Consider the following 15391-nt stretch of genomic DNA (forward strand, 5'->3'; position numbering starts at 1 on the left):
TCTGCCTTTTCATATGAAAAAAAAATTATTCTGTTACTGAGGTTTTGCCCAGCTGTTTATTCCAACTGGAGCAATAATCTTCATGGGACAGTACCCTGATGTTTCAGAAATTCAAACTGCAACAATACATACTGGACTGCAGCTTCAGGTGTACATAAAACAAGTAGCAGGAGTTAACGTGGCAAATTGAGAGGAAAAATCCATTTCCCATGCAAGTGTATTCCATAAAAAGGCAGGAAAGAGGAGGTCTGCAAGCATGCCTATACACACACAAGCCTGTAGTGTCACATACCAACACACATACAGCCAATATCAAAGAAGGAATATTGCTAGGCTAGGAACTTGAAAGTCAGGGAAAGCCAGAATTTACACTGTTTATACAAGAGCTAGTCCTTCCTCCTGCTCACTTATGCCTGTGTTTCTTCAGTTCCTGTTTCCTTTTGCAGCACTCCACACTTCTAACTCTCCCATTGCTCCTAGGCTCTTGTCCAGCCATTCCAAAGGCTTCTTTTCAGATCAGCCTTTTCCCCTCAGTTCCTACCCCAGGCTCTTTAAGCACAGCTGTGACTTTCTGTCCCTCTTAGCCCCACTCCATCCTCACTCCCTTGGATGAAAGCCAGAGTCTTCCCAACACCCAGATCCTTTTCCAACATTCCATTTCTTTCCCTTGAATACAGAATCCTTCTACAATACTTCCTCAAATCCAGCCTGCTTTCTAGAACACCTTCTAGCTTATTCTTGTCAGAAATACATTTGATGTTGTCCTCCCCTTCTGTCCTATGAAAATCCACTCATCCTCCCCACTCAAGACAGGGCAGTATGAGGGGAGTGTCAGTGATGCAGTGAACCTGGATTGAATGCATGAAGTTCAGACTTGTCAACAGAAAAAGTTACCTCAGAGACAGTGGATAACAAGTGACCAGGCATTAACTGTTCCAACTGCTAGCCACATCAGGTAGAGCAGATGACAAAGCATGCTGGAGTTCATAAAAACCAAAAATGAAGTGAGGTGTCCAGAGATTGTGATAGGATTACCTTTTGAGCAAGTAGGTGAAACCTGGGACTGATTCTGGACAGAGAAGTAAACAATTCTGTCATCATGGACACACGTACAATTCTTGTTGCTGAATTTAGGGATGCTAAACCACTGATTAGTGAGTTTTGGCTCGGGTGAAAAAGTTACTTCATATTGCTATACAGTACCTGCTGACTGCTTAAAGATCTGACCCTTGGGGGAACATGCTGCTTTTTTCTGAACTTCTAAAATAAAATTCTCACAATCAAACTGTGACCAAAACCCAAAGCTCCCCCTCACAGAAATGGTCTTAAGAATTATGCTTCCAGGAGGCATATATGATGTCTGGGAGAAAATTGCAGACAACACCTTCCAAATTCCCTGGGCCAACCACTCCCAAAATCTCCAGGTTTCAGTTTCCTTTTTATCTCTTCTACTCCAAGTCCTTTCCAATCTAATCATCATATCACTTTCTTGGGAACCAGAAAAGAAGGGATAATCAGGAGGAAAGAAGATAATAGCCAACACTGAGCATACCTGGAAGAGAAGTAAGTCCCAGACAGACAGAAGCTTGGGAAAAGTTAAGTACTAAAGAGCAGCAGATTTTCACCAGAACTACCAAAAGGAATCGTGCTGCCCAACCCCACGGTAATGAAAAATCTCAAGTCACTGTCTCAAGCCCCAAACTTTCCAAAGAAATGGTTAACAGTTTGTTTATTTATTGCAAGAAAAACAGTATTTTCCTATGATCTTTTGACAGGTGCCCATACTTGTTTAGTTGACATTTCCTCGAAATATATACTTACCTTAATTTTTACAAAAATCTTAAAACACTGACAATTCCTTCTGCTAGGTATTGTCAGGCTATCTCTAGGAACAGTGCTACTGATCTTTCTTGTCATTACAATGAGGAAAAGTGAAGTGAACTGTTTAACACTTTTTTATATACATAGAGAGATATAGGAAGTCCAAATCAATGTTGAACAGAAAATTTCATTTATGTGTATATATATATATATACACATACACCCACTCCCCTTAAATATGTATTTATACTTTTTACATATCTATTTTACAATTCTCTCCCTGGTCATATTAATAGATCAAAAATAACTGATTGTTTTAAACAAAATCTGAAATCATTGCTTATGTTATTCAGGATTTGAAGAATGTTTTTTATCATTCTCCTGAAAGATAAACCATTTTACAACTTACAGAAAAGTACACACTTTAATGCTGCACTTAAAAACTCTATTATATATTTCAATACGGCTAAAATCAAAGAGATTAAAATTGAGGTTGCTTTATCAAATCATCCTATATATTATTCTGAATATTATTCAAGGCTTATTTGGGATTTTTCCAAACCAGGATCATACAGCAGTACCTTGAACATAAACCTATATTCAAAGGCACACAAATCAAAGAAGAAAGTCCACTTGTAAATATAAAATACTAAATATTTGACTGGAAATGCAAAAAGATTATTTTTTATAATTTAAGTTAAAAGAAGTGGTCAAGACCAGGAACAGACTGAACAACAAGATTTAAAAATCAGAACACAAAAAATACTATGTTAGTTAGTTAAGCCTATGAAAACATATATAAAAATAATAGATACACCTCCTGCCAACTTACCAAGGTATTTCTCCCTTTCTTCTCTTCTTTCCTTTGCCAGTCTTTGTCTTTCATCAGTTTTTAGAAATCCATCAATAGCTGAAGACAGAGAGAGGGAAAAAAAAAAGCCTTAAAAAGCTGTTAAGCAAAATTAAAGAAGGATCCAAAAGAAACTAAAATAATCCATCAAAAAGAAATCATAACTACTGCATTTAAGAACTCCAATAACAAAACCAATTTTGCTCTTGTATGCGGGCAGGTTAACGAGCTGGGATTCGGGCACCTCTCGAGCACAGCCTCCCACCTACTGCTGAACTCCAAGCACGGCTCCTCAGTGCAAATGCCTGACTCCTCTTCTCAGAGCACACAAGCATGCTGTTAGTGCTTGTTTCAAAACCTAAAACTTCCTTGGGAAAAATGGTAAGGATGCAATTAACATGCATTTATCTTTGATAATAAGCTCATTTTACATGTTTTGGCTAGATAGAAAAAGGTAGCTCAGAAAAGCAGTAAGCAGCTACATGGAGTCCCAGCCTTTTTATTTATGGCTGACCACAGCCCCCCATTTTCCTTGCTTGTTCAGCATTTCAACAACCAGCAATTACTGCTAGATGAGGCTACAGAAGCAGCAGCCATGCTGCCCTCTTTCCCAGGCAGGAAACACTTTGTTTCCTCCTGGAGTTAGTATCTAAAAGTAAGATACTTGTTTGGGATGAGGTTGCCTAAGGATGTTTTGTACCTAGATCCAGACACCCCAGCTCTTTGCACAGCATGAACAGGTGAAAAGCCCAATTTAAGGAGGCAGGAAGGCAGAGTGTGACACACCAGGTGCCTTAGGGTCACCTGCCTGCATGCCCAGGAACAAGCATCAAAGGGACCTAAGATGGACCTTATGCAACAGCAGGCATAAGGCCACCAATGAGTGCCTTGACAGACCATCCAGGGGATGGCATCCTCTTAAAACAGCTGACAGGGCCTCCAGTGCCCTCCCCTCCCTTCCTGATCAGGATCTCCTGAGGTCTAAGCAGTGCTGCAAACAGGCATGGTGTCTCATAGCACAGTTTACATCATCTGCAGTCATTATCTGGGCTCCCTACTGAGTTACTGAATTCTAATTAAGTCCCTTTCCTTTTGCTCTGAGAACTGCACTTGTTAATTTTATCAGATAAATATGAATGGAAAACTTACATAGACAGTAACCCCAATGACCTTCCTGAAACGTCACACTTACAGGTTCCTTTCCAAAGACATCCTGTCTGTGGGAGCAAGGATTTTACATAGGAAGTACCTTTCTCTAAAATGCACAGTTCTGAAAGACAGCCTCAGTAGCCCCTGGTGACAAAGGCAGGGTCTCAGCTGTCCCCCATTACAATAACAGCTTGCTTTTCCCCCTAAGCAGCACCTTCAAAGACCATCTCTAATCCTCCTCAGCATACACAGACTGCAACTACCTGAAGGCAGCCAGGCCCCTGGAAAAATGTGATTATAGCTCCCAGCTGGTTAATTACAACTCAATTTGTGGGTCAAATACATATTTATTTGTTTATTACCAAAGACTCATCCTACTTCTATACTAGTCCACTTGTTTGCTCACTTGGCTGACATTTATTTTCAGATTTGACAAGGAAGAAGGAGACAAGAGGTGGCAGCTCAGTAAAGCAACCATGGCAAAGGTTTGTTACTGCTTTGAAGGGGCCTGTAATAAGTAGCCAAGAAGAATGAATCAGCATAGGTATTTTACAGCTCCAATGGAAAGTTTTTCAGTGGTCTTAAAGTCAAACAAACATGAAACCTACAACTCAGGCTAGAAGCAGCAGAGGGATGTGAAATTCTGATGGGTTAAGAGCCCAAAGATAGAAGACTGAGCTTGGGAACAAGGAGGCTGGAGAAGGGGAAAGAAACAAGCAGAGGCACGAGTTAAGGTCTTCTGTGGCAAAGGATGTAACTGAGGTGGAGAGGTGGAACCTAAAGTAAAGAAACTAGAATGGGGATAAATGGAGGGATGGAGAGGAAGAGCAAGAGAGTTTTCATGTCCATGAACTATGTTCACAAAATCCTGCCCTGATTCCTTCACTCTCCTGGCTTACAGTAATTATCTCTGAAATCCGCCAGCAAAAATGCATCCCATTATGCCTATCAATAAAATAACAGCTAACTCATCTCTAATTTGATTGCTTCACAAACACAACTGGTAAAAGTGGATCTAAAAGCCTAGCTCACAATCCCATTGCTATCCAAAGTTGATGGATGATTTTTCAGGTTGGCTTTCTCAAGCATTTGAATATCTCAGCCTAATTAAGAAAATACTATAAGATAATCAAAGTTGTAATGTCACATATTAAAGAAATGAGAATATATCCAAATCAAAACAGTCTGTATAATCTTTATTTTGCCTGTTCTTACAAATATATTTCATTTTTTCCTTTTAGGTCCCTTTGCTTATTCATTCAGTGCATAAGAGTTGAACCAAGTTCAAAGTTATTAGTGCTTCTTGCACATTCTTTCTGAAACTGGAAAGTAGCCAAAACTATACCTGAAGGCATTTTGGAGAACAGCATTCCACACTTGGCTATGTCATAGGTGAAGCTACAAATACATGGAATTACTGTTCATTACATATGCAATACACCAACATGAAAAAAACTCAACAACTCACCAAAAAACCAGTGGAGGAAAACTGCATTCTAATACATACAGGCATCAAACACAAGATGGCAAGAGTAGCATTAAAATAGCACAGGCATCCTCAATGCTGGCATTTCTTAACTCAAGTACTTGACTTTGCAAATCAGCATGCCTGCCAAAAACCAGAAACTTTACTGCAGAAAGTAAATACAGTTTGAAGGACAGAATATCTGATCCCTGGGTGATAGCTTGTACATTGAGATGATTTTCAAAGGCCAAAACAACCGTTCTTTATGCATCTTCATAAAACATTCAGATAACATTATAAATGCAGTGGGCACAGCAGTTACCTGTGACAAGGAATTTCATTAGTGATAGGAATTCAAATCCCGTTTGGCAAAGCAGACTGCAAGCAGCAAGCTGGCACAGGCAACTATCCCGGGAATAGTGTAAGGGCATCCCTGTCCCCTAACAGGGAACTGCCAGCAGAGGGCAGGAGAAGGTCTGAATAAACAACAAAACCCCAGGGCAAAGTCGCTCTCACTGAGCTGTGACCTCGGGTTAAGTCTGTATACGCAGCTTTATCCTGAGCCTTCCTCATATTTACAGCTAAGCCTCTGATCCCTCACTTAGAGAGGCACGTAACAGCTAACAATATGTTTAAGAATCAGGATGTAAACGCAGGCTGGCTGTTCTTCTGCCAACCAGAGTAATGAATACAAAGGGATACTGGCAGAAAATTCCCTAATAAATGTTTATTCCCAGACTTGCAGAGGAATAAGGAAACTGCTCAAATAATAACATCCAAGATTTTACTCTCAGGAAATGCACATGTACAAATTGCTTCTTCTTATTACTCTATCTCACAGCCCTCCCCAAAAGTCCTTTGCACAGAGTCCCCACTCTCTAAGGCATGTGGCTAATTCCTTGAGATTGTGCCTCCTTTTCTGATTGAGGAGGGCCAGCTGTTCATCTGGGACTTTGTTACAATGAGCATTTCTAAAGAAAAAGACCATAACATAAAACCATGGCAGCAGCAGAAGACCTGCAGCAGTAATGTAACAGCTGATGCTGCAGGATTCCTTCAATACTCCCATGTTACTTGAAAATAAATATTCACAGAAGTAAAACCCAACATGTTAATCACTGCTTCAACCCTTTTTTCTTTTTTATGGGCAAGGCAAACCTATTCAGACTGATGAAACAGTGCCAGAACGTGTCCACACACACTGCTCTGCTCCACATCCTGCTTATGAAAGCCTCTTGGTGGAGGCTCAAGACAGAGGAAGGCTGTCCTCTCCTGATGAGACATAAGGCAAGCTCTGTCTTTTGAAATCCATATCCTGTTTTTGGCGAGAAAACAAGTACCCAAGCAGGACAATTAAGTTACTGGAAGCTGAGTCTACATTTCAAAAGGACCAACAGGCTGCTTGGGCATCTCCTCTCCTGAAATTCATACCTGAGTAATTGTCAGCAGGTAGGGCCTCTCTGATTTTTACTATTATCCTGCTTTGTTATTGAACCCATATCCCCATCTGTCCTCTCTTATACCCCATGGTATTTGGTTTCCCAATATATTTATACACAGCAGATATCAAAGCCCTTGTTGGACACCCTGACAGAAAAAGTGAGCTGGGCATCTTAGACCAGTCCTGCATAACAGTGTTTCACACACTGAGACCTTTGGCCATACTGCATGACCACATTCAAGACATTTACACCTTTGTCCATTCTACCTGACGTTGTCCAACACTTTTAGACCTTGGCCACAACATGCACTGATGCTGCTGAATTAGTGAAATTTCCCAGTTTGGATGCAGTTCTGCCAGCGGGTGGCCTTGCCTGGGACACCACTGCACTTACATCCACTGTACTGCTGGCAAACTCTGTTGCTTCAAATAACAATCTTCACCCATAAAACTGACATTTTGCTCCCTAAAACCTGCTTTGTCTCCCTTGGGACTGCTCTTTGAGATAATAATGAAAAGACATTTTCCACCTGTCATTGTTTCCCTCTGGGTATTCCTGATTGAAGAAATGTTCAAGCTATGAACTATACTTGGAGGGGGAAAATAGTTACAAAGCTGTGTGTGGCTGACTTGGATGGTAATTTCTATTGGCAAAAGGCACTTTTCCTAAATTTTAATTTTAAAGCTGAGAGGCTTTCAGGTAGAGGCAACATGCAAACACCAAAAGAGCTTTGCAGGTAAGTTCAGTAAGATTTAGTGAATTGTTGTCCTTTTTGATAATTAATTATCTTTTTCACGTTTTCTTTAGTTAAAAAAGCTGTTTATTCTATGGCATTCAAAAATCTTAATACAAAGAATCAGAATTGCCCCAGTTTCAGATACTAATTTTATTTTTAGATTTGCCAGGCTGGATTTCAAATATAACCAGAAAAGAAAAAGGAGCATTGTCCACTATGTCTAATTAAAATACCAGGAGGGGTATTTGTTGTTATAAAGATGTTAAGTGGATGAAGTCATTAAAGACAAACAGTTGCCAAACACAGTGACATTTCAGAACCCCAGGCTAATTGTCTGAGAGGTGGCCTGGCCTAGAACAGAGAAGCTGTCGGGGACTGCATGCTCTGGGTTAAACAACTAGGACACCTGCCTTATGCTTCTGCTCCCCACCTTAGATTTTCAAATTATCAATTTGAATCAAGCACTTCAGCTGTAAAACATACTTACACAAAGATTGCAGTAGCAAAATATATCCTACTAGTATGTTTATTTAAGTTTAGGGTGAAATTGCTCCAAAATGCAGGCCAAATAACCTTTATATATACATCATTTTGTGATCACATATATTAACATAAATATCTTAATTACTACATGGGGAGGAAAAAATTGCTAAACTATTAATTGCAGATCATCTCAGTTTTGCACGAGCCCATATACACCTAATTAGCTTATGGGATTGTGTACAAATGTGTGTGCAGCCCTAACAGTGCCCCAAGGAGACTCCAGTATCAGGCAGACACAGCAGATACACCTCAAGAGCGCTCAGAGAATGGTAAGATACATTAACATTTTACTTATGAAAACACTATATAATTAATCTAGTGTTATTATTTATTTAGTTTACTGAACAGGTCCCTGCTATGCAGCCCTCCACACAGCCCATACCAAGCAGCAGCACTGTGTTCCTACACTGATGTTTTATTCATGTGCTTCCACAACCTCTCAGGCAGAAAGGAGTCCAGAGGCTTAACCAGCTCTTGACAATGTCTTTCTCACAGATTTAACACACATGAACATTTACAGCTGTATTTTTCAAACAGCCCTCGACCCCAGACCCATGTGGCATCTATAGGTAGGATCTTCCCTTCTATAGCCTGTCCAGCAACTTTCTAGAAGGAAACACTGTGCATTCTTGGAAAGGATAAAAACAAACAAACAACTAATAAAAAACCCAAACAACCAACAGCAACAACAACCACCGAAAAAAACCAACAAAAAACCTTCCCAAAAATACTGTTTCTAATTCACAATTAATATACTGAAACTTCTAGGGTTTGCCAAGGTGGCACTAGCTGGACATTTTACACTAAAACAACAAGCAAACCTGTGAACCTCAAAGCTATAAACATTTCAAATACAAAATTTTTTCCCATGGCTGAAATACTTTTCCTCTTTCATTCACTTACTGCCTATCTCCTGAATCAGCAATAGTCCCACCTTGTACTTGCAATTTATGCATTGATAAACTTGCACAGACTAGTTTCACTGACTTCAGCAGAATGACTTGTGTTAAAACAGAAGACATGGAAATACCTTGTTAGGATCAGGAAGCCCATGCTTACCCCACCCAAACCTGAAAAAAAGGTCCTATCACTCATGTACTATCATACTGAATGGAAAATTCATTTTTTGGAAGGAGAGTAGCCATAAATACTGTAGACACCACTTGCCTGGTTCACTGTACTTTGACTTTTACAAGTAAAAGCCTCAGTGGAACACAAAAAACCTCAAGTCACAGTTATTGTGCCCAAATTGTCCAAACAAAACTTTATGGCATCAGATAAAATTGTTTCTCCATCACACTAAATTCAATCTGAACAGTCTCATTTTAGGAACATATACTCAAAATGAAAGAAATTCTATTTATTTGTAACAACTGTTGTTACCAAAATGAACAAGAAAAAAAGCTTTGGATCTATAGTGCATAGGTGTAGTCAGTGTTCAATGTGTATTCTACACTGATGTTTTATTTATGTGCTTCTGTAATCTCTCAGGCAGAAAGGAGTCAGAAGGTTTAACCAGTGCTTGACAGTGTCTTTCTCTCAGATTTAACACACATGAACATTTATAGCTGTATTTATGTGTACAGTGTAGTCTAGCACAATTAAATTTCTAATTAAAAGTGTTTCTGGACTGACTATACACATCTATGTATCAACATCTGCTGATGTTATATATTGATTATTAGGTATTAGATAACCAGAGCTTAGTGAAACACTAGCATCTCACTGAGAAATTCAGATATTTTTAGCATGAGCAGATCAGATGGAAACTGTAAGTACCCATTTCTCCCACCTCCACTGGCTTGTAATCCCCAAGTGCACATTAAACCCCACTCCCTGCTCAAGTTAATTGGCTTTGCTGGTGTGTGGCACTGAAGAGTGATCTTGTGCTTTGGTGGTTTTTCAAACGTCACTGCCGTGTTGCGCTCTCCAGTGACAGCTGAAGAGCACAGAGACAGCCAAAGCCGGGGAGCCCCGAGCTGCTCTCCTGTGCCCAGGCAGGCAGAGCTTTAGCAGAAGCCTTGGGCAGCCCCCGGCGGACGAGGAGCTGAGCTGCACTGAGGGGCACCACAGCTCATTCTCCTGCTGAACCCGACCCCGCCTTCACAGCAGCACCCCGCGCTGCACATTTAAAACCAAGGGCTGCAGGAGCCAGTACTTGCAAACATTATCTGCAGAAAACAGAGAGCTTCCAGATGTGAGCACGCAGGTAACCTGGAGCACACTGGGCTCAGCTCCTGTCCTCAGGCTCTTTGGCCAAGCAACCCCAGTCACCGTCCCCTCTGCAGGGGGGGCTATCCTGCCCCTACCCACAGGCCAGGCCCTCCCACAGCAGCACCCAGCATTCATATTTAGCTTCACAGAGAAGAGGGAAGCTGGAATGATTTTCCCACTGTGGCAGTTACCTGGAACAAGTCAAGCTGCCCAGCTCAAGGCACTGAAGTGCACTGCTGAAGGCCAGTCTTGTGCTGCCAGAGCTCCTGCTCACAGCACAAGTCCATAGCAGCTGCAAATCTCTAATTTCACCTGACTCAAGGGTCACAGAACCCTTAAGTCAGCTGAAATTTTGGAGGAAACCCCAGCAGTCCCTGTACATCCTCCTTCCACTGGGGCCTTTTTGCAGGTCCTGGATCTCTGCAGCAAAGTGACTGCCTGCAGGTGGGGCAGCCAATAAAATTTTTTTTTAAAATCCTATAATCAAACTGGTAATTAACCTCTATGTCGAGGTACCCAAACTAAAGCATAACAAAGTTTAGAAGCAAGCTGTAAATTTTTCAGCCAGAAAGTTTTCTTTTGGAACCTGAAGCTACAAATGAAAGCATTTGTCAGCATGCTCTCACAAATTTTTCTTAAAAAAAATTTAAGACAATCACAGAAGAAATGATAAAACAAAACAAAAAAAATCTAGAAATAAAAGGCTCACACTTGGGTGATAGAGGCTTGGTGGATGACCACTTCAGAGGTGGCAATTTGTACACGGCAACATAGACCACCAACCTTCCACTGCACATGCATGTACAGGGATGGTTCTGCAGATTCCTTTTACTAGGTCTGTTTTCATTTAAAGTCTTTTTAATAGAAACTGCAAAAGAGACACTGATGCTTTGGGATTTGCTCTGAGTTGCAGCAAAGATTCAGTTAGAGAACCAAGAAAACACACTTGGCTCCTAACAATGCTTGCGGAGGAGTGAGGTGTTGCCAGCATATTCTTTCTTACTACAGCACGTCGAAATTTTTTTCCCTAGATAGTAAAATTAAGTTTTCAACATTACCTTCATCTACCACTGTACTCTGTCCTCCATGAGTGAAGATTAGGAGAAAGCTTCAGGATGCTTCTGTTCTGTTCTTTGTGGTCAGCAAAGTGAAAACAAAGTATTTAATGAAAGAAACCATTTGCAATTTTCCATTTATATATATATACCTATCCAAAAAAAGTGTTGATGACTTACTAACACGACATGCAGCTATCAAGGACTGACCAAAATAACCTCCACTTTGCTCTACCTGCACCTCATGCATTGCTGAAACAATGTACTATTCCAAATAGGAGCAGCTACCAGCATCAGACCAAGAAAGCACATTTTCCCTGTGATTTGGCAAAAGCTTCCAAAATAAAAAGAAGCAAAGCTGATTAATCTACAGCACACATGATCAAGTGAACTTCATCCTCTGTGGACTTGGCTATGTTCAGGAGCAACATTTAAAATGTTGCTTTTACTGTGCTTCACACTAATTATATTTCCCAGCCATTTATTTCAGGGAGAACACCCACTGACTATCAAAATCAAAACTATTTATTCTAGGAACATGCACAGTAAATCCTCATAAGGAAGAAAAACTTATACAATTAAATGTGTGCTTCAAAGCTTTTTCTTGCATTTTAGTATGAACTATACCAACACAGTTGACACTTATACTGCCATGTATGGACATACATTTTTAACTATGTTTATGGCTTATATGGGTCTTCCACCACAGTATAAGAAAAGCTATTTGGTTCAAAGTCAAAACTTCATTACTTTATTCCTTCTGCTTCTGTATACTCTTGCACATGATTTTGTAGCACTTTGCAAAGTAAATTTCTGTTCTCATTCATAAATAACAGCAGAGCTGGAAATCTGGCCCACAGATTTTTATTTTTCTGGTAATTTAAATTCTTCAAACAAGTGACTTCAGAAAAGCCTCTACAGGGCACTGAAAAGCCTCATTTTTTTACAAGGCTGTGCCTTGATACCAGATTCTCTACTGAGGTGTTCTCAGAGGTCAGGGTCATTCATAAACAATTCTCTCCTGAAACTGGTGAATTTTAGGCCCTGTAATATAGGGGTGAGCTTTTACTGCGTTCTGTGGCATCACCTGATTTTAGCATCTTTGTGGGAACATAGCACCCTTTAGACTATCATTTATGACAAATTTGGTTGAAGTTGACTGATGGCTTCAACAGCTAATTATTGGTGAGAAGAAAGAAGGATGGACAGAAAAATAGATGTGATCCTCTACATTTAATTTCTTTTTCAAGATAGAGAGACAACCGAGTTCTTGAAATTGTATCAAGACGCTTAAAACCTGCATCAAAATCCTTATTCATTTGCATGCCTCCAGAAATACAGCATATTAAGTACACAATGCCCTATCAATAAAGGCTTTCTATCTTCAAGGCCCCAGCTACTCACAACATGATGGCCTTGAGTAAAAAGAAAACCCACAAGAACTCAAAAAAATCTATTAAAACTCATGGAAGTTTCTACAAAGAACAAATACAGAAATCTCCATATTATGTTTTTTGATAACCTAATAGTTCAGTGAAAAATCTAGCTTCTCCTGCACATTTTCTGAATAACCCACCTAGAATAAAGCTAACAATAAAAATGAGAGTACATAGAGTAGCCAAAAAACAAATTTAAACACCCAGTTTAAATATCTCAGGAAAAAGACATAGGATGTTATGCTATACTGATATTCATCTAATTAACTGCCTGACATTTAAACTGACAGGCTTAAAGAAAGGCAGAGACAAAATATAAGATGGGAACTGTAAAAGAAGCTTAATCCAGTGTCACAATGTTAAACTGCCAAGATAAACTGACCAACAATAATGGCAGAATAATTTTCAGTGATGATGTCTTTTGGGTTATTTATAAAAAAGCAAAATGAGAAACTGAGTACTTGCAGTTTATCAAAACATCATTGCTTGGCTAAAAAAGGGGAGGCTGACAGAAGAGTTTGAAAAAAATATTTGCTGGAAACAAAGATAATTATTTGCACAAGTGAACAGTAGCATAAATGTATGAAGGTTGATGATGGCTGAATTTTCACTCAACATTTCCTGTGTGAGATGCCACACTGAATCCACCAAATCTAATCACACAGCCTGGCTCTCTTTTGGCACACAGATTTATTTAATGCTATGACATAGTCTAGTAACATGTGGTGTGGATGAGTTTGTGGGGATAAAAAGCAAGCTCTTCAATAGAGATAAATGTGTGATGAATGCGAGGAATTGAAGGTCACACATGCTTGGCAGACAATACTTTGTTCTAATTCATTTTGAAAACACTTGAATGATGATTTAGCAATTAAATTATCTACTTGCAATACAACGTAATTATACATTTTGGAAGATAGAGTCTAGTTGGCTTAATTCCTTCTAATGTGTGTTTAGACTTTGTAAGTCTACAATTAGCTTATATATGGATTAGCTGGTATTTTCTATTTAAAATTTACTTTTTAATTTTCTCTTATTCTTTGTTCCTCCCTCTCCCCCTTTTCTGATGTGTTGCTGTTGTGGTTTTAATAAAACAATTGCTGGCAGAAAATTTAACCTGACTGATCCTGCAAATAAAACAAACATAGCTTTATTTAGCAGCAAAATGTAGGAATTTACCGTCAAAAGCTTAAAAATTTGTAAAATAATTCTGGTTTAATTCTTGTAACAACCTGTCTCATCACCTTTTCCTGCCCAAATATCAACACTAAATCCCAAACTCTGTTATTTCCTGTCTGATTATTTTTCTTTTCATGTCACAAAATCAGTAAGAAAGTTCTAGTTTTATATAGTACTTCAGGACACTTGCACCATTAAATCTTGCATGTTTAGTAATTCAGTGTCTGAGTATCTATTCAAAATTCACTTCCTTATCTTTTCCCTTAACATCTCACTGTGGTTTCCAGAGAGACTGTTCACCTCTCAGACTGCCAGAGCTGACATTACAGCTACAGAGTAGCGACACATACAAAACTTTCCTCATACCAAGAACATAATCAATTATTTAAAACTATTCCTATTCTAGATCCTACAAAACTGAAGAAGTTTTTATTTAAAAAATATCTTCTCAGCTATACCTCAGAGATAAACTGGTGCAAATCTGCAACACAATTATGGAAATAGCATACAATTATCAACTGACTAAATTTTTTATCTTCCAGCAATCTACCAGGTTTATTCAAGTTAGACTGCCTTTTCATCACTTTTTTTGCTGTTTGCAATATAGTTATTTAGGATTTACCACATAATAAACATGTCCTATTGTTATACCTCAAAAATAAATGGGCTGTAGCAAGTAAGTTTCATATGACTGACTGAAATAATTTCCCATGAATTATGCAATCTAAATTAAATTGCGAGTGATAAATAGTTGCTAAAGGTATTAAAATTACTTGGAAACCCCTTAATTACAAGTTTGTACTGCTTACAAACTGCACAGACAATGGACAACAGAAGGCGTTAATCCAAAGGAATTTGCCAGCAAAACAAAAACCAGAACACACCATGATCTCAGGAGTCCCCACAAAAGCCAAGGTCCAAGCACCCTGACCACCCATGCAGTAAGAGATTTACTGGACTGCATGAGAGTTTGGGGTAAACACTGACATTACCTTGCACCCATCTCCCCTCCACTCTTTTGTGGAGGACACAAAAGGACACCACTCCCTTGAAGACACCTCTGGCATGGAGAAGAGGCCAGTGCCATATGGATGGACCCAAAGTGAGGCTGCAGACTGGCTGTACCGCTGGGGTAAGCCACTGGCAGCCCCATCTCCAGCCCAGCTCCTGCCCATCCCAGCTGGGTCCCTGGATTCAGCTGACCACCCTACTGGCATGGCACTGTTATGCCCACTCTGCAGCGCTGGGGCAGAGAGCACAGAAACTGTGCTGCATTATTGCCAATGCACAAAACTCTGAATTACTCCTTTGTTTCACATGAGAGAACTGCCAAAGTGCTCAGCTCCACATCTCTGTTACTCACAGCCCAGGACCTCTCTCCTTGTACATGAAGAGCACAGGCTGCACACTATCACTGAACAGCCCTGTAAAACCACAGGACCAGTAAACACTGACTTTCTCCCAGGCTCCTTTTTATTTCTCATCCCTTTTACTGCAACAA

At 39.7% G+C, this 15391-nt stretch overlaps 1 protein-coding gene across 2 annotated transcripts in view; it reads right to left on the reverse strand.

The window, feature by feature from the left end:
• Window positions 1-15391, reverse strand: part of MAP7D2 (MAP7 domain containing 2) — a 77289-nt gene that overhangs the window by 31983 nt on the left and 29915 nt on the right. For both annotated transcript variants that reach the window (XM_059839871.1, XM_059839870.1), the window contains exon 2: window positions 2654-2731. In XM_059839871.1, coding sequence (XP_059695854.1) covers window positions 2654-2731 — 78 coding nt within the window. The remainder of the gene's footprint in view (window positions 1-2653; window positions 2732-15391) is intronic.

This window comes from Haemorhous mexicanus, chromosome 2, assembly GCF_027477595.1.
Source record: "Haemorhous mexicanus isolate bHaeMex1 chromosome 2, bHaeMex1.pri, whole genome shotgun sequence".
Classification (NCBI taxonomy): domain Eukaryota; kingdom Metazoa; phylum Chordata; class Aves; order Passeriformes; family Fringillidae; genus Haemorhous; species Haemorhous mexicanus.